The sequence below is a fragment of the Sciurus carolinensis genome, chromosome 8, assembly GCF_902686445.1.
Source record: "Sciurus carolinensis chromosome 8, mSciCar1.2, whole genome shotgun sequence".
NCBI lineage: Eukaryota > Metazoa > Chordata > Mammalia > Rodentia > Sciuridae > Sciurus > Sciurus carolinensis.
In genome coordinates, this window is record NC_062220.1 from 143,422,708 (window position 1) to 143,442,729 (window position 20,022).

The 20,022-nt window shown below is 44.5% G+C and overlaps 1 protein-coding gene across 6 annotated transcripts in view; it reads left to right on the forward strand.

Annotated features, from left to right (window-relative positions):
- The first annotated feature begins 4,231 nt into the window (after positions 1 to 4,231).
- The window catches only part of Znf268 (zinc finger protein 268), an 86,780-nt gene continuing 70,989 nt past the window's right edge, over positions 4,232 to 20,022 (forward strand). Inside the window, exons 1-5 of one of the 6 annotated variants that reach the window (XM_047562054.1) lie at positions 4,232 to 4,337; positions 9,027 to 9,224; positions 10,050 to 10,176; positions 10,396 to 10,488; positions 14,399 to 18,306. In XM_047562054.1, coding sequence (XP_047418010.1) covers positions 4,233 to 4,337; positions 9,027 to 9,224; positions 10,050 to 10,176; positions 10,396 to 10,488; positions 14,399 to 16,869 — 2,994 coding nt within the window. In that variant the 5' untranslated portion in view covers position 4,232 and the 3' untranslated portion in view covers positions 16,870 to 18,306. Of the gene's footprint in view, positions 4,338 to 4,400; positions 4,883 to 9,026; positions 9,225 to 10,024; positions 10,177 to 10,395; positions 10,489 to 14,398; positions 18,307 to 20,022 lie in introns of those variants that run through there. The other 5 variants (XM_047562056.1, XM_047562057.1, XM_047562055.1 and 2 more) reach the window with 5 other exon arrangements.

The following is a 20,022-nucleotide window of genomic DNA, read 5'->3' on the forward strand; positions in this document are numbered from 1 at the left end:
CTACCAGCTTCGTGGATGGCTGAGGCCAGGGTCAAGAATGTGACTGTTAAGGGAGTGAATGCAGAGTGTTCAAATGGTACTCTCAACAGGACTTACTCTCAACATAGGCCTCCTGTCTTGTTTCTTGCCTTTGAATTTCTCTGTTGTACCTAAAGGAGAAGAATAATGTAACAATCCAAGTAGAAACTGCAAAATATTTTCTCATGCTTCATAAATGAATACATATGAGTGGTCAGTAAACACATGACAAGATTCTCAACATGAAGTGAAAATCCAAATCAGGAGGAGCTAGCACTTCACATCCAGGAGCATGACTAAGGAGAACCAGGTAGTGTTGGGAGTGGCAAGATGAGAACTGACATTGCTGGTGGAGCTATAAAATGGTTCACCCACTTTGGAAACCAGTTTGGCAGGTTCTCAAAATGTTACTACATGGCCCACCAAGTCCATTGAATTTCCCCAAGGGAATTGAAAAAAATGTCCCCTCAGGAACATGTAGATGAATGTTGAGCTCTGTTCACAGTAGCCTAAAACAGGAAGAAACACAAAAATAAGCAATGTGTGAATGAATAAGCAAATGCTGTTAAATATAATGGAATTCTAATCTGCCATAGCACCTAGCTAATGACACAGCCAACGGGACGGGTAGATCTAGTAAAGGAAGCAAGAGCAGCACAGACCATGGGACTGCCTTGTAATGGTCCACAAGATGGAGCCCAAGCCTCCAAAAGCAGATCCATACACGTCAGGCGTGGTCTGGGCTGGTGAGAAGGGACTAGTCAGGCTGCCCCAAGGAATTACTGGAGCTGTTCTCTTTTGGCCCTGTTGGTTCCTACTGGAACAGCACCCTTTAAATGGGTCCAATCTGTTGTATGTAAGTTTCACCTCAATAAAATTGATTTTTGAAATGTGTAGAAAACCAGGGTTTCAGGGCAAGGAGGACATCTGCAGCTGCAACTGAAGGCTCAGTCATGACAGGTGCTGGTGTTGGGAACCGAGGGACAACTTGACAGGAGGCAGCAGCGTGCTAGGCCCTTTCCACGGTTAGATGACTGCATTATTTGTATCAATCCTGTGAAGAATTAATATCATCCTCCCCATTCTATTGGGTTTGGAAATTTTAAGTAATTTGGCGAAATTCACAAAACTTGGAAATGGGAAAAGCTTCATTTGAAAACTAGCAAGCCAGGCAGAGTGGTACACACCTATAATCCCAACAGCTTGGTAGGCTGAAGTGGAAGGATTGCAAGTTCAAGGACAGCTTCAACAACTTATCAAGGCCCTGTCTCAAAATGAAAATGGTTAGGGATTTGTCTCACTGGTTGAGTGTCCCTGGGTTTAATCCCTGGTACCACCAAGAAATAAAAGTTTTAAAAAACTAGCAAGCTTGTGGCAGAGATCTGAAAAGATAGTGCCTGGTCCATAGTCGGGTGGTGGTATAAAACTACCTGTTTGGAGACCTGCTTATTGCTCTCCCCAGAGGCACATTCACCCAGACTAAGACTGTCCTATCCCCTGTTGTCATTTGGGACCAATGTGTCTTTAGAACGACAGCGCCAAGTGGAGAGTAAGGTGAAGAAAGCACCCTACACGGCTTGTGTGTGGCTTGTCACCTGCTGCCTCATTTAGATCCACAACAGCTCTGCTTCATGAGTTCAACCGTTGCAACCGTTAAGTGGAGGAGCTGGGTTCCACACCGCATCTCCTGGGCTGGTCTCTGAGTCTTTTCTGCTACTCCTTGCCTGGCCATCATGCTGGCCAGAGGGAAGTATGGAGGAGTCTGGTTTTTGTGGTGCTGGGGACAGAACCTGGGGCCTCCTGCATGCTGGGCAGGCCTTCATCACTGAGCCACATGAGGCACTGACATCCTGTCATCAATATTACAGGCATAGAGGAGTCCATGTATTTCTAACACCCTTGCACTGTGTACTGTGCAACCTAGTCTCAGAATGATGCAGACATGGCGCCTGTGTCTTCTGAAAACTCTGGCAGGTTCATTACCAGAGCCCTGGGATCCTCTCCCAAGCCTGATCTCAGACTGTAGCAGTGATTCTGACGAAGAGCATAGTAGATTGTTTTGAGTGCTGAGCAACAGCTTCTCCCTCCCTCAACATCTGTCTCCATTCCCAAGGCAGCCATGAGGGCAGAACCATTTTCTGTGTCCAGATTTTAAAGGTTTTTGTATCTGTGTGTATTCTCAGTGTTTCCCTGCTTGTTTCCTGAATTTGTTGTTATAGAATCAGGGAAACACACACACAAACCACGAAGAGAAAAATTGGACCATGTAGGCAAGACTAAAGGCAGAAATTTTGGACTCTTGGGTCAGATCATTTAATACCACTATTTGTACATTAAAAATCATTAAGATGGTAAATATTTTGTTGTGAATGTTTTGCTACAATTTAGGTGGTAGGGAGAAGTTTGTAGTGCTCAGTGAGGACAGGCTTGGGGTGTGTGGCACTGTGCACGGCCTGCTTGCTGAAGGAGCACAGTGGAGACAAATTTAATGCTCTTGACTGATCACGTTTGGAACTTTTGGATTCTCTACTTTTGGATGACTCCAGGCAGAGACCACCTATGAAGCTTCCTTCTGTGTGCTGTGACACTGGATGCCCTGTTCAGGATTTCAGAACCTTATAAGGCTCAGCTTGACATTAAAGTTGACATCCAAGGGCTGTTTGCACCATAACCACCTGTTGGACCCATTGTTTTCAATCAGATTTGAAGAATTGCAAAGTTACAAGAAAATCATGGAGAAGATACTGAACTGAAACGTGCTTTTTTGAATGCAGGATTTGGGGCTAAGAGTATGAAGTGAAGAACCAGCCAGCTTCATGTTATCCCCAAGTCTCCATGTTCATATTAATATGAAGAAAGTATAGTTGGAAGTTAACTGAGGAACTGCCTCACCATGACATGTTAATTAATAACAAAGAGAAAATAAGTAAGGCAATGATGCTGACCAACACATCTGAACCAGGTGACAAACATCATCAGCAATGTGAAAAATCACAGCCACTGTTCACCTCACAGGACACAATGAAAGGAGCTCATCATGACTTCCATGACATCCCTGCTGCAAAACTGAAGGACAGGTTGATGAAACGTACCCAAAGGAGACTGTAGAAGACCACACTTCATTAATGTGACTCTGCACTGGGATTACAGTTTTAGGGCAAACTGACACTCCCAAGTGTAAGCTGTTATTTGTTGTGAAACTTTGTACAATGATGCAAAAGCAAGGGAGGGTAAAACTACATGTCAGAGAGTTTCACTTCAGAATGTCCCTAAGAATGCAGTAAAAATTTTATTAAATCCCAGCTCTTGGGCGCATACCTCCTTATGTGTGCAATGAACATTCCGGGTTGTGGAGTTGTCAAGTGAAAGCATTCCGGGTTACCTCAGTTGGGAGCTGAAGTTTGCTTTAAAGAAGGGCCGAGAGACCTTGGTAGACGTTTTTTTCTACATCAGCCAAATGAGCTTGTCACTTCAAGGAAAACAAATGCCAGTATTGTTTGCCAATATAAAATTAGCTTTCTGGGGTTGGGGGTGTAGCTTTGTGGTAGAGCCTTGCCTGGCATGCTTGAGGCCTTGGGTTTGATCCTCAGTACCGCAAAGAAAAAAATTTTTTTCAGGTTAAAAATGTAATTTCAGGAAACTTGTATCTGCCATTGTGAATTTCGGTTTCATGATACTTAAAATCAATATTAATGACTTGTGATTTTATTGTATAATGAAATGTGTCCACTCGGTACTTCCCAAATGGCTAATGCATGTCACAAAATCATATAGGATAAAAGAATCCAAAGTGCAAAGTATATCAATGGTTATTAATGTAAAAAAGAAAAAAAGTTAACATAAGATTTTTATTTTTGGTACTGAGGATTGAACCCAGGGGTGTTTAACCACTGAGCAACATTCCCAGCCCTTTTATTTTTTGAGACTGGGCCTCACCAAGTTGTCATCCTCCTGCCGCAGCCTCAAGAGCCACTGGGATCTCGGGCGTGGCCGGGAGAACCCACGCGTGACTCTACTGAAATTCGGGGAACGGGCTGGCGAGGAAACAGGTTTATTCAAACCTAGCTTTTTGAGAGCGAGGCGCCCCTGGGGTCGGGCGGCTTCACGGCCCTCCAGGTGTTTCCACGGGGAAGACCGACACTTCCAAAGCTCGCGGGCTGCTGCCGCTTGCCGTCTTTCGTTTCTTCCTCGGTCCAAAAGTCACTTACCGCGACATGCAGCCGGATAACCGGCACCTGTGCGATTGCAAAGTGGAGGGGAGGGGCCGACGCCCCCGAGACTCCCGGCGTCCCTCGCGCGGACCCGCCGCAGAGGCCTTCGTGAGTCGTAGTTCCGCGCGCGCCGGCCTGTGTGACGCACTTCCTATGCGTCCGCGGGGCGGGGCCTGTTCTCAGGCGGCCGGAGCCCAGCGTGGTCCTGGTCGCCGGAGGCGTGAGGCTGGTGTGAGGCTCGCGGAGCGGGCGCGGCAGCCCCGCGGCCTCCCAGGCATGGCCGGCAGGGTCCGCACCGCTGCCGTCTGGGTGAGTGGGGCTTCCGCTCGCCCCGGGAGGGCTGCCCGCGCGTGGCGGCTCGCTGGGTCTGCCGTGGAGGACCGTGCTTCTTGCCGCCGGACTGCGCTCGCCTGCAGTCTCCTTTCTGTCCACCGAGGCTCGAGTTACACGGGTAGTCATCGTCTTCCAGTTTCTCCCACCCTCGCTCACTGCGTCTTGTGCACCTGCTGGCTAACTTTTGCGTCAGTTTGTCCTGGGTCTGTCGCCGCCGCGGCAAGTGCCGAGTGCGGAGATGGGCGCGGGTGGTCTGCGGGGCTTGGTGGACGAGGAAAGCCTCGGCACGGTGGTCGGTGCTGGTGAACCGGCTGCGTCAGGTCAGTTGTGGACGTGAGAATCCCAAGAAGTGCTCGGAGATGAAGAGGCGTTGGGTGTTTGGAATCCCACCCAGTGCCGTATGCCCATTTTTATTTTGATCAGGGTCTCGCTTAGTTGCCCAGACTGACCTCAGACTTGCAATCCTCCTGCCTCATCCTACCCCGTACCTGAGATGACAGGCACGCACCACCACACCCAGCTAGATTAAGAGATTTGTAAACTGAGGTTTGAAAGGCGAATGTGGTGAGCGAACGAGAGATGGACCGCCAGTTTATGAAGGGAGCTGCATGTAGACATTTGAGGAGTTTCAGATGATCTACTGTGTTGTTGAAATTTGCTCTCTTTAGAATTGCTGAAATGAAGAGTGTTGGGGCATAATGGTGGCTGTGGAAGTGTGTATTAAGAACTGATGCTGGATGTGGTGGTGTACCCCTGTAATCTCAGCAATTTGGGAGGCAGAGGCAGGAGGATCACAAGTTAACAAGATGCAATCTCAAAAAAGAAAAAAAAGTTTGGGGATGTTGCTCAGTGGTAAAGCACCCCTGGGTCAATCCCCAGTACCCCCGCCCCCCAAAATGAGGCCAGAGCCAAAGGTAGGTTACAAATCATAGAGGACTTTGTGGACCCCTTAAGAGCTTGGATTTCATCCTGTAGAGGAGAAAGACTTCATTGTAGAGTTTTCACAGCGGAATTTTGGATGGAACAGTGCAACTGGCAATAGAACACAAGGGTTTAAATAAACTAGTGGTTTTGAGAAGAAAGGAGGTAGAGGCAGAAGCCACTGTATTTGGTAACTAGTTGAGTACTGGTGGCAAGAGAGATGGAAGGCCAGGAAGGAGGGCTGGAGCTCTGGTCTGTTGGCCTGCGTTTATGGTTGCACCATTCCATGTGGAAGGGAAGACTATTGGTTTTTCTTGGGTGGGGTGTTTACATTTCATGTGGGTTGGAACTTTCTGGTGGAGGTTGCTGGTGGGCAAGTGGGGGTCATGCATCTCAAGAGAAAGTCAAAGTTCTATTTAGGTGTGCTCACATTAGCTCAGGGAGAACAGTGCTTAGGGAAATGACAAGGGAAGGCAAGGAAGGAGTGGTGGAGATGAGATGGAGCCCAAGAGAAGTAGGAGAGAATAAGGAGAGACTTGGGTTCCAGTGCTAAACAAAGGCAAGCCTGAAAAATGGTTGCTGCATGAACTGCCTCAGGGAGGTCAAGTAATGTTAGATCATTATCTTGGTCCATTTGTGCTGTTGTAGCAAAAGGCCAGAAACTGGGTAATTTATAGAAAACAGAAATAAATTATGTCACAAGTCTAGAGGCTAGGAAGACCACAATCCTGGTGCCAGCAGTTCAGTGTCTGCTAAGGGCTGTTCCCTGCTTCCAGGATGGTGCAGGTGGTAAAAAGGGATGCGTGTGTCCTCACCTGGCAGGAGAGATGGAAGGCCAGGCAGCTCTCTGAAGGCTCTCTTATAGGACTTCAGTCTCACTTGGGAGGGCAGAGCTCTTGTGACCTGATCGTTTCCCAGAAGGCTTCACCTCATAGTGCCACCTCAATGGGGATTAAGTTTCACCATGAAACTTGGAGGAACACAGACATTTAAACCACAGAAGTCAAGGAATCCTGAATTGCATTTAATGGCAGTGGAGTGGTGATGTTGCTGGTAATGTTTCTAGAGAAGAATGCAGGTGTGTGTGCGTGATGGATGGGATGGGTGGTGAAGGCGTGGGACAGTAGGAGCACGTTGGGTGCAGAAATGGAACGAGGCAATAGAAACAGTGGTGTGGACTTGGTAAAGATGTTCTGTTGTGATGGGAAGAGAACAGTGACCTGTGGAGAACCAGAAAGGTGCCTTGGTATGAAACCAGTTGGGAAACAATAGATTTACTCTTTGCAAATGGTATTTATTCAGAAAGTGTATGAAAGAAGTTATGCTATTTACAATTGGAATAAAAGGATAAAATTGCATACAACCTAAGATGTGTAGAGGACTTTACAAGAAAAGAAAGCTTTACAATGTCAGTATAATAATCAACATTTACATAGTATAAGGTCGAAGCACTCTTTGCAGGGGTGGTGGGTACTGCAGATTGAACCCAGGACCTTACAGATGCTGGGCAAGTGCTCTACCTCTGAGCTACTTTGCCAGCCCCTTCTGCGGTTTTGTGCTGGAGATCAAACACAGGGTTTCCTGCTTGCTAGGCACACACTCTACTAACCTGTAAACCTCTTTGGCCCTATTTTGATTTTGTAGTCTTGATAAACTGCCCAGGCTTGTCTGGAACTTGCGATTCTTCTGCCTCTGCCTTTCAAGTAGCTGGGAACACGATATTTCAGTGCATGTGCTTTCAAGATAAAGTGCACACAAATGCTGTGCACAGTGGGCATGATCCCAGCTACTCAGGAGCCTGAGGCAGAGGGTCTTAAGTTGGAAGGCAGTCTGGGCAACTTAGCAAGACACTGTCTCAAAAATTTTTAAAAGCAGGGGGTCTCAGTGGTAGAGCTTGCCCAGCATGTGTGAGGCCCTGGGTTCCCTCCCAGTGTGACAAAAGAAAAACAAAACAAACAAGCCTCTGTGAACAGTCTTTTCAGAAGTCATTTTCGTTGTTTCTCTGGATTTTTTTGCTCCATCATTACTTCTTTAGGCCTTCTTCACTTTTCACCTGTGCTGTCCTCTGGTTTCTGTAGGTCCCCCTGCCCCCGCCTTTGTTCTTCCTAATTTGATCTGTTTCTCAGGTGTTCTCCCAGTTCATTCCTTAGTTCTCACATTTCTTGTTTCAAATTCTCCACCTGCTTTCTAGGTCCTTTTTGATATGTCTGTCCTTTTTGTTTTCCTGATTTTAGCTTCTGAAATACTAGGTTACAGTTTGTGTGTGCAAGGGAGGCAGATATTTTGTATGTGTTTTTATTGTTTGTCAGCCTGTCGTTGGTTCCTTTTTTTCCAAAGCAGTGTATGGTGTTTTATTTCTTTTTCCAGTTCAAGTAAGGTGTTTTGTGGCTGTTCTTTTGGGGCCTGGAATGGGCCAGATCTGGCTCCTGCCTCTGTCTGTACTGTGAAGGCTGGCCTGCCAGGAGCCTTTCTTCTGCCCCAATCCTGTGTCTCCTGGGGCTAGACACGCCTTGTTTTCTGCTGTTTTCTCTTACATTCACATGCTGTGTTGTTGTTCAGATTGTTTCTGGACTAAACCTGCACTGCATCCTCCATCTTTGCATCTAAACCCTATCTCTCCCTTTTCTCTCCTGTGCCCCACTCAGAATATCCTTCTTTCTTCCCTCCCTTCCCTGGATCATTTTTCTCTCTTCCGGCAACCCATTTTGGTCTCTGTTTCCAATAACTCTTCCCTAGAGTGAGTTTTTTTTTTTTTTTTTTTTTTTTTTTTTTTGGTACTGGGGATTTCTCAGGTCCCTGTGGTCTCAGATAGTCAGAGCACTGTTAGATCATTTAGTAACTTTAGGAATGTTTTTGTCACCGTGGTTCTGAGCCTGAGAGGTATTCCTTGTGTTTGTTGAGAGGCACTCACTCAGGTTCCAGAGGACAAGGTGCTCAGCTGTTAGGGGTGTGCACCAGTGTGACCTTGAGGTCCTGTGGGCTGCCTGGACCATCGGACCAGTGGGTCTGGTAGTGGGTCACATAGGCCACATCCTATGGCCCTGCGCTAGTTTATTTTGTTTTATAGATGCCATGTGTTTTTCCTTTACAGTTTTGGTAGTCTCTTGTTTTCAGTGGAAGTTTTTTGGAGATTAAAAAACTATGCTCCTGCAATCTTGTTCACTCAGTGTTTGAACAACAAAAATGGAACCTCACAGAGTTGAGCTGTACAGCATCAGGTGGCAGGATGGTCCTGGTTGTGACTGACACCGTGTGGTCCAGGGCACCACCTGGGGGGCCCTCTTGAGCATTTGGCTGCTGTTCAGCAGTCCTGTAAACATCCAGTGAATCTGGTGGTTTGTTGCACTTCCAGGGCTCCTGGGCTGCTAACTACCATCTGTGTACTGGGCTCTGTGTATGTACTCTGGCTTTTGCCCTGTTGCTGCCACCAGTCACTGTGCACAGAACCTCAGTCTCCCCACCATGTGGCAGTAGTCACCAACTAGTGGCTGAGGTGGGGCCCAAAGGAAACCCTTGCTGAAGCAAGCTTCTCTTGAGCCACAGGTTCCTCCTCTCCAGGAAGGAGAGCACTCACGTAACATGATCACAGAGCTCCAATGTCAGGAACCTGTCCTGTGCCAAGGGACCCCCAGCCAGAGACCTCTCCTGGGAGCAACTGGTCAGGGGCAGAAGAGCCCCAGGACAAAGCAAGTCCTAGAGTGGCTGTTTATTTCCCAGGAGTATCCAGAAACCAAGTCCTGGGTGAGTTTCTTGCTTGTCTGTTGCATTTCTTTCCTTTATTTTTTATTTGTTTTTGGTGGGGGGCACCTGGGGATCCTTATGTCAGCAGGCTGAGTCGATCCCTTCTTGGTTGGTACCTTTTATATATCATGCAGCCTTTGTGTACGATACCTTTATTCATACATTTACTTACATCTGCATGCTTGATTGCCGCCACTTTCCCACCCCTGAGAATTATTCTGTTTTAGAGTATGCTTTTGTTTATGTTTGTTTGCAAGATGTGAATTGTTCTGGAAGCCGTTAGAAATGCAGAATCTCAGACTACACCTCAATTCTTAATTTTAGGGTCTTCATTTTTACAATGATTAATATCAGATTCTTCTCAGGGCATGATGGAGCACACCTGTCATCCCAGTGACTCTGGAGGCTGAGGCAGGAGGACCTCAAATTCCAGGCAGGCCAGCCTGGGCAATTTAGCGAGACCCTGTCTTTAAAATAAAGAAGGGCTGGGGATGTGGCTCAGGGATAGAGCACCCCTGGGTTCAGTCCCAGTACAGGAAAAAAGAATCCAACTCTTGAGTCTTTGATTCATGTATAGTACAGTTTACATCAAATCCATATTCAAGTTTTACCAGGCGTACTTCTTTTTACCATTAACTTTATTGTTAGGAAAAATTTTAAATGCAGGCCAGAATTGAAAGGATGTTTCCAGTAAGCATGTTTGTTTGGCACTTGAGATTCACCAGTAGCACTAATGCTCAGTGTCCATTCAGTTTTTTTTGGCTTGGGCTTTGTGCTTTGTTAATGTCCTCCCACCCCAGTGGATGGACTGCACCTCTGTCACAGGCTCCGCTCTCCTTCCTGGACGTGTGTGTGGAGTTCTCCTGCGAGGAGTGGCGGCTGCTGGACCCAGCGCAGAAGTGCCTGTACCGGAGTGTGATGCTGGAGAACTACTGCAACCTGGCGTCCCTGGGTAGGTGCTGCCCTGAGGGCGCGAGTGCAGACGAGGCCACCCTCTGGCGCTCTGTGGACCCTGTCTTGTCGCTGCACTTGGAGGTTTCCTGGGTCCGCATCAGTGTGCGGGTCGAATGACCCTGCAGAAGGGAGGCTTCATCTTGCCCCTTCCAGAGCACTCTTCCCCAGCCCCTGACCCCAGGATTGGGGTCCAGGCTGTCTGGTTTTCCTTTCACAGGGTATCCACACTCCATACCTGATGTCGTCTTCAGGTTGGAACAAGAAGAGCTATGTGTGGTGCAGGCCCGGAGCCCAGGCCAAGCCCACCCAGGTGAGTGACAGAGACAGCGTGCTCTCTCCCCATTCACTCAGAGCTGGTTTGAGTGTCCATGTGACACACCCTCTTGTCTGTCAAGTTTTGGTCTCCTCCGTAGCCATGCCCTTAATCTCCTCTGCATCCTTTGTCCCTTCTTGCTTGATGTTGATAGACTCACTTTATTACTCATGTAAGCAAGAGTCCCTCTTCCCCCTCACTGGTGTGGCTTCTTCTGTGTCCTTTATACATGCGTGCATATGTGGTTTTCATATATATGTACACACACACACACACACACACACACGCATTTCTAAATACTTTATGCTTAAATTCAGCAGCTGCAGTTCCAACTTCTTTCATCTCTTTGAAACCTGTTAGGGATTCTTCATCTCCAGGTCGGCCCTGCTGGCTGCCTCACATCCTCTCTGCCCCCTCTGTGCACATCCAGCATCATATGACTCCTGTGCTCCCTGCCACTTCATGACCCCCGTGGAACCTGCCTTCACAGTGCTCCTCCAAGTCCTCATTCCTTCAGGTCTTCTCTTGCTCTTCCCTCTGTGTCCATGTGGGTATTTGTGTGTTCTTCTTTATCCTTATCTGTCGTAACTCTGTGTGTGTGTGTGTGTGTGGTGCTGGGTTAGAGCCCAGGGCCTTGCACATGGTAGGCAAGTGCTCCACCACTGAGCAACTAACTCCCCAGCCCGCGTGTTGTGGCTTTGAAGAAACTTCTTAGTCCATTTTTTATTGGTTCATATTAGTTATACATAACATTGAGATTTGTTTTGACCAGGTTATAAAAGCGTTTAATATAATTGCTCTAACTCACTCCCAGGTATTTACCCTTTCCCTCCCCCGTTCCCTTCCCTCTACTCTACTGATCTTTCTGCTATTTGCTTAATTTTTTAAAAATTAGTATCTTGTGGATGTATGTAATGGTGAGAGTCACTGTAATATATTCATAAATACCTAAGAAGGTTAGGTCAGATTTATTCCACTGCCCCTTATCTCATTTCTCCTCCCTACCCCTCAATCCCTAAACCCCCTTCTTCTACTCCATTAATCTCAATGAGGTTTTGATTTGCATTTCCCTAATTGCTAGAAATGTTGAACTTTTTTTCATGTATTTGTTGGCTGTTTGTATTGTTTTCTTTTGAGAAATGTCTGTTTAGTTCTGCCAATTTATTAATTTGGTTATTTACTTTTTCTTGTTAAGTTTTTTGAGTTCTTTATATATTCTGGATATTAGTGCCTTGTCTGAGGAGCAGGTGGCAGAGATCTCCCATTCTGTGGGCTCTCTTAACTCTCTTAATTGTATCTTTTGCTGTGCAGACACTTTTTAGTTTGATGGCATCCCACCTATTGATTTTTAGTTTTATTTCTTATGCTTTAGGGGTCTTGTTAAGGTAGTTGGTTCCTGTGCCAACATGCTGGAGTTTTGGGCCTACATTTTCTAGCAGTTGGCAGAGTTTCTGGTCTAGTTCTTAGGTCTTTGATCCACTTTGAGTTGACTTTGGTACAGGGTGAGATAAGGGTCCATTTTCATTCTTCTACATATGGATATGCAGTTTCCCTGGCACCATTTGTTAAAAAGGTCATCTTTTCTCCAATAAATTTTTTGGCATTTTTGTCTAGTATATGATAAGTGTATTTCTGTGTACTTATCTCTGTCTTCTATTCCATTGGTCCTCATGCCTGTTTTGGTGCCAGTATCATGCTATTTTTTGTTGCTATAGCTCTGTAGAATGAGTTTAGCTCCAGTATTGTGGTGCTGACAGCATTGTTCTTTCATGGGTTTTTTTGGTGGTACTGGGGATTGAATCCAGGGCCTCATGCATGCCAAGCAGGCACTCTGCTCTTGCCACATCCTGTGTGGGCAAGGGAAAGGATTCCTGTAGGAGGGATGAACTGGCTGTGAAATAAAAGCTATGAAATTTGTTTATCAGAAATAAAGACAAGACAAAATTATCTTAAGAGCAGGGGCGTGACTGATTGAGGGTCTGGCTCTAACAAAGGAAGGAGCCTGCACTTGCTTTATTTATAGCAGTATAGATCAAAAGGGACCAGTAGAAGCTTCTTCCTTGAAAAACAGGCGGTGGGGTGGAGGTAAGCAAGCCATTTGGCTCTAGTGGGTCACTCTCACATCTAATACTTGTATTTGAACTTGAATGGTGAGCTAACACAGGCGTTCTCGAACAGTCATCCAGCTGTGAGTTCCTGAGGCCAGATATTCCTGGTTAATGACTTGAACTAGGCTTGGTTCTCATATGCATCGTCATGGATGGATTCCCGTGCTCTGCCTCTGAGCCACATCCCCAGCCCTCCAGCTTTGTTCTTTTTGGTCAGAATTGCTTTGGCTATTCTGGATCTCTTTATTTTTCCAAATGAATTTTAGTACTCCTTTTTCTAGTTTTGTGAAGAATGTCATTGGTATTTTTATGGGGATTGCATTGAATCTGTATAATACTTTTTGTAGTATGACCATTTTAATAATATTAATTCTACCTGTCCAAGCACATGAGAGGTCTTTTCATCTTCTGAGATCTTCAGTTTCCTTATTTAGTGTTCTGTAGTTCTCATGTAGTGGTCTTTTACCTCCTTCGTTATTTATTCCCAGGTATTTCATTTTGTTTTTTAGGTTATTGTGAATGAGATCATTCTCCTAATTTCTTTTTCAGTCTTGCTATGTTACTGAGGCTGGTCATGACCTTCTGATCCTCCCGCCTCAGTCTCTCCAGTTGCTGGAATTACAGGCATGCTCCACACTGCCTGGCTTCTTGGTGTGTTTCTTTGGAACACTTCCTCCAGTACCTTCCTGAGAAAGGATGTGTGTGGTAGACACTTTTTGAGACCTTGTCCGGGAACGTGTTCCCGTGGCTGTGCACAGACTTATAATTTATATGGGTTGATCTGCTGAATGTACTACCACAATCTGTATAGGAAAAGATAATATTTATTAAGACATATAAAGTATATGCAAAAGGAAAACCATCCCAGGTAGCATACCAACTCAGCACCAGAGAGACATCACAGGCGTTTCGCAGCATACTTAAGCAAAGAAAGCAGTCTTGTCACCTTTGAGTTCTTCCCATCTCTCTTAAATACACTGGACTAAACATCTAAAGTTATTGTCTGGAGCCACTGGGTTCAGTGCCATCAGTACATTTGGTCTCCAGACCTGGATCTGGCCAGGAGCCATGCCTTGAGAGCAGAAAGTTTTTAATGTTCTTGGACAGAGAGTTTATCTGTCCTTGAATGGGGGCACTGCCAGAGCACTAAGTTTCTCATGTAAGTTGTTTACTCCTTGCCCTAATTTTACCTGTTGGAAGCACTCTTAAACAGGACTCCATTTTTCTCTACAGATCTGTGTATCTGACAATATTTTTACTCTCAGTATTGTGAACTGCTCCATTTTCTGTCTTCAAACATTGCTAATGAGAGGCTATTTTAATTTTTGGTCCATTATTTGAAACTTTGTATTGTTATTCCTATGGAACCCTTTAAGAACTTCTCCTTGTCCTAAGTAGCTTCATGATGATACTCCTCCAGTGTGGTCTGGGAGTTCAGTGGCACATTACTCCAAAGGGATTATGAGCTAATATGCAACGCTGTCATTTCTCCAGAACTTAGCGCAATGTTGGCACATAATATGTATTCAGTATTTGTTGAATGAGACTAATGCTCAGAGATCCCATACAACTTCTTTGTATTATACTCACTCTTCCTTGAGCTGGTTTTGTTTTTGTTACAGTATACAAAACTTGGAATTCAAAACCATCTTTATTCATCATTAGTTTCTTGTACCAGTCACTCTCCTTTAAGATCTGATGAAACTAAAAATTTCTTGACAGGGTAATTTTAATGCAGTTGTGTACTATACCAGGATCATCTTGTTATTTATAACACAACTAATTATTTTCACTTCTAGACAAAATCTGGGAAATTGATGATCATACAGAGTGGCAACAGGAGAACCAAGGCAAGCCAGGAAGCATGGCAAAAAACTTTGAATGCACTGCATTTGGAGAAATGTGTCTTCTTAGTACAAGTTATGCTTCTTCGAGACAAAATGTTCATAAATGTGGCACACATGGAGAGATGTTGAACTATAATATAGATTTCACTACTAATTATGCTGGAAAGAATCCTGATGGGTTTCACTTACAGGGGGGATCATTATTTCATTCTAAACATGAGCAAACTGTTACTGGAATTACACACTGTGAAAATAATGAATCTGGGAAAACCACAAACAAGAAGTCACCACTTATATGTCAGCAGGTGCATCAGGGAGAGAAGACCTTCAGCAGCAGGTCATACTTTATAGTGCATCAACAAACCCATGGGGAAGAGAAAACCTGTGAATGCAGTGGATGTGGGAAGGCCTTCAGCAGTAAGGCATACCTCATTGTATGCCATAAAACCCACACAGGAGAGAAATTACATGAACGCAGTGAATGTAGGAAAGTTTTTGATTTCAGTTCACAATATCAGAGGCTTTGCCTAGGCAGCGATTCCCATGAATATCATGAATGTGGAAGTGTCTGCAGAAAAGACCATTTCATTTCCCACCAGAGGACTCATGCAGAACAAAAACCCTATGGGTGTGACAAATGTGGGAAAACTTTTGGTTTGAAGTCACAGCTCATTATACATCAAAGAACTCACACAGGAGAGAAACCATATGAGTGCAGTGAATGTCAGAAAGCCTTCAATACAAAATCAAACCTTGTGGTACATCAGAGAACTCACACAGGAGAGAAGCCCTATGTCTGTACTGACTGTGGAAAAGCCTTCACATTCAAGTCACAACTCATTGTACACCAGGGGGTTCACACCGGAGTAAAACCTTATGGGTGCAGTGAGTGTGGGAAAGCCTTCAGTTTGAAGTCACAGCTCATTGTGCATCAGAGAAGTCACACAGGAGTGAAACCCTATGTGTGCAATGAATGTAGCAAAGCTTTCAGGAGCAAGTCCTATCTCATCATACACATGCGGACACACACGGGAGAGAAGCCACATGAATGCAGTAGTTGTGGGAAAACCTTCAGTTTTAATTCACAGCTCATCATACACCAGAGGATTCATACAGGAGAGAGTCCCTACAAGTGCCAGGAATGTGGAAAAGCCTTCAGTCGGAAATACCAGCTCATTTCCCACCAGAGGACTCATGCAGGACAAAAACCCTATGGGTGTGACAAATGTGGGAAAACTTTTGGTTTGAAGTCACAGCTCATTATACATCAAAGAACTCACACAGGAGAGAAACCATATGAGTGCAGTGAATGTCAGAAAGCCTTCAATACAAAATCAAACCTTGTGGTACATCAGAGAACTCACACAGGAGAGAAGCCCTATGTCTGTACTGACTGTGGAAAAGCCTTCACGTTCAAGTCACAACTCATTGTACACCAGGGAGTTCACACTGGAGTAAAACCCTATGGGTGCAGTGAGTGTGGGAAAGCCTTCAGTTTGAAGTCACAGCTCATTGTGCATCAGAGAAGTCACACAGGAGTGAAGCCCTATGTGTGCAATGAATGTAGCAAAGCTTTCAGGAGCAAGTCTTATCTCATTATACACCTGCGGACACACACAGGAGAGAAGCCACATGCATGCATCGAATGTGGGAAATCCTTCAGTTTCAATTCACAGCTAATTGTGCATCAAAGAATTCACACAGGAGAAAATCCCTTTGAATGCAGGGAATGTGGGAAAGACTTTAATAGGAAAGACCAACTCATCGCACATCAGCGAACTCATGCAGGGGAAAAGCCGTATGTATGCAGTGAATGTGGGAAAGCCTTTAGCAGCAGGTCATACCTCATTATACACATGCGAACTCACTCAGGAGAGAAACCGTATGCATGTAATGAATGTGGGAAAGCCTTCATTTGGAAGTCACTACTCCTTGTGCATGAGCGAACTCATGTTGGGCAAAACCCTTACAAATGCAATCAGTGTGAGAAATCCTTCAGCGGGAAGTTACGGCTTCTCGTACATCAGAGAATGCACGCAAGAGAGAGACCGTATGAGTGTAGTGAGTGTGAGAAAGCCTTCATTAGGCAATCTCAGCTTATTGTACATCAGAGAACTCACTCCGGAGAGAAACCCTATGGATGCACTGAATGTGGAAAGACCTTCTCTCAGAAGTCAATTCTCAGCGCACACCAGAGGACACATACAGGAGAGAAACCCTGCAAGTGCCCTGAGTGTGGGAAAGCCTTTTGTTGGAAGTCACAACTCATTATGCATCAGAGGACTCATGCACATGGGAAACATATTGATGCATTTCATATCAGAAAATTTCTCTCAAAAGTCAATTCACAAGGGATACCAACAAAGTCATATAAAAGAGAAACTCAACTGGAATCATCTCATATGCAAGAAAACTCATATTGAACAGAAACCTTTTCAATGGTTGGCATATGCCAGGAATCCACAGTAATCTACAAAAAGCTATTCTTTATACTCACAAATACTAGGGATATACACAAGAATGCTAAAAATTCAGCAACCCTCAATGTTTTCAGGAGCAGATCTTTTATTATTTTTAAATGGATCTCACTCAGTTGCTCATACTCTGGGCTCAGGTGACCCTCCTGCCTCTGTCTCTTGAGTAGTGGGGACTATACCTGGCTTCAGTCTATACTTGTGGGAAACCATATGTGTGAGATGAATGCTGGCAGGTTGTCTTAGTCCATGGTAAAGTTCATGGATAAAGCTTTGTGAGGAAATGAATGTGGAATGGACACTGCTGACATTCATCAATTATTACTCATTAGGATTTTAATAAAATAGAACCAGTGAATGGAAGAACTATCAAAATTACAAACATTAGGTATCAGGAGTCCATACCTTAGAGGATCATGCTGTACATTATGATTTCTTCATCTAGAAATGGCCAGCTTCTAGCAATAATAATAGTGGTGATGATGTAGAAATGAAGATTTTGATGTATCACATGAGGGGGAAGCCTTAGCAGGAAGGGTCGCCTTAGCAGGTGTCAGAACCTTCATTCTAAAATGCCTGTTATTTCATTTAATATGGAAATTTTCCTTTAGAAATAATTTTAAGGGAAATTATTTTGCAGATGTTCCATTTTTTGTGAAGATTGGAGAAAATACTCAACTTTGAATGGTAATAGGATATAAGGTTTTTTAGTGTGTTCATGTAATAATCAGGATTTCAATAAGAAATACATCCCAAGACCCACAGAAATGATTTAAATATCTTCCTATAAGTGTTACTTCATATGGATTTTGTCTAGTTGGATATTTTATTTAGGAAAGCCACGTGTGAAACATAGATAACATATAAAGTATCACCTACCAAATGTTTCTGTTTCTGAGTAAATACAACTTGTTTTTAGAGAACTGTGGCTAATTAAAAGTGAGTTTTTAACAATACCACAAGTACTTCCTGTCATTTTCACCCTTTGTAAGCAGTGCTAGCAGCTAACTCAGTCACGGAAATCAGCGTGGTGCTCATCCCATGATGAGCTAGATGTTCTGGCTGGAACATCTTGATTTCTTTTACAAGGAGTAACCCTCATAGTGTAGGACTCATGACGTGACCACCATTCAGGGTGTCCTGCATGATCACTAAGGTCGGCTGAAACTCCACATTTTCAGTAAAATTCTCAAGAACAGAAAAGCAACCTGAGCTTTTGTCCTGTGGTGCATCTTGATGTGGTTGTTCCTTCTGCTTAGATTTGCATGAACAGCTTTAGAGAATGTCATTTTGCCTAGTCACTTATATTCAAGTTGAATTATTTGGTATCCTTTTTAATACATTGGGTAAGCTAACCGTGTGTGTGTGTGTGTGTGTGTGTGTGTGTGTGTTTAACTGCATAATAACTTGGACTGCTTCAGAAATGGGTGCCAGAGAGTGAGGTGCAGACAGAAACTTACAAGGCTTTGTGGAAAGGAAAGTAGGAAATGGTGGTTTCACATGACAGGAAGGAAGGCCTTCAAGTTCTGTGGCAGGAACTTGGCACATGGAACAAAGTACAAAAGCTAACAGTTAGAATCATACTTACATACGATTCTGTGTTCTGGGGGATATCAGCATGTGCTGCTGCTGCTGCAAATTTTCAAACAACAAGAATCCTGGATTGTGGCCAAGAGGGGCCTCTGATGGTCATGGATAACATGGGAAATGGTGAGCTCAAAACATCGAGGTGGTGTGTCAAGCCAGGGGCTTTGAGAGGTGGTGTTGCCGTTTGTGTATAGCTGTAGAATCAGGTGGTGGAAATCAGATCATCTCTCCCACAGTCACTTTCCTTTGCAACCTCACACATTCCGTATGTAAATGAGCATTGATCTGGAAAGAGCAGGACCCTGGCAGATTAGGGCTATCTGGGAAGAATATAAGGATTCAGCACTGTAAATATTTCTGAAACAGTTTCCATTTTGTGCTGTTTACTTGAGAAGGGACTCAAAGTGCTCCTTGATGGGAGGGAGCCCTTGGTTTCTGAATGCCCAGTATTTGTGCTGTTCTGCTCATTATGCAGAATCCAAGACACCTGGGGTGAAGAAGGATGATTGGCAGAGAAGAAACCTATGTAAAGAGTTGCAAATGTTTGCTAAAGTGTATATCCTAACTGGTAAACTGTGTAAAAGTGTATTTTGTCATTGATATACAGAATAAGATAGAACAAGCTTCTAGGAGAAAGTGTACCTTTGGGTAACTACCACCCAGGCTTAGACTTCAGTTTGCCATCTCATACGTGCAGCCTCAGCACGTAGAAGGCAGAAGTGTTGCATACTTAAGGATAAATGTTCTTACATGAAAAATTTGTGAGATGAATGAAGCTTGACAGGAATGAGCTTTTCATCTATGAGTGGCAACAAATCCTGGATCTGCCACCAGCAAACCCATAATTCAACCATGACTTGTAGATCTAGTAAGTTCCTCTATCCCTCCACAGCCCAGGAAAGACAAAGGTTCTAGAGGCTTCAGGAATAGTTAATAATTGCTTGGGTGTTTTGCGGGGGGGAGCCAAGGAGAGACCATTTCAACAGTTTATAAACTGCCATCAAATAGCTATTCGGGAGAGAAATGATTTGCAAAAAATATTTGTGAACAGTTCTCAGGCTGGGGAAATAGCTCAGTTGGTAGAGGACTTTCCTGGCAAGTGTGAGGCCCTGGCATTTCCCTCCCATCCCCCTGTCTTAATGGAATTATAGCAAATATATACCTGGCCAAAAAATAAGAAAAAAAAGACCTACTAGGGCTGAGGTTGTGGCTCAGTGGTAGAGCACTTAATTTATACCTGTGAGGCATTGGGTTTGATCCTCAGCACCACATAAAAATAAATATAAAATAAAGGTATTGTGTCCCTCTACAACTAAAAAAAAAATTTGTAAAGGACATGCTAGGTTTAACGGAGTACTAATGGTGGTCAACCTCCCTTTCATGCCCACCAACCACTGTACTCACAATGGCAATGTGCTTTTTTTTTTTTAGTTGTTAATGGACCTTTATTTTATTTATTTATATAGGCAAGTGCTCCACCACTGAGCCACAACCCCAGCCCAGCAGTGTGCTCTT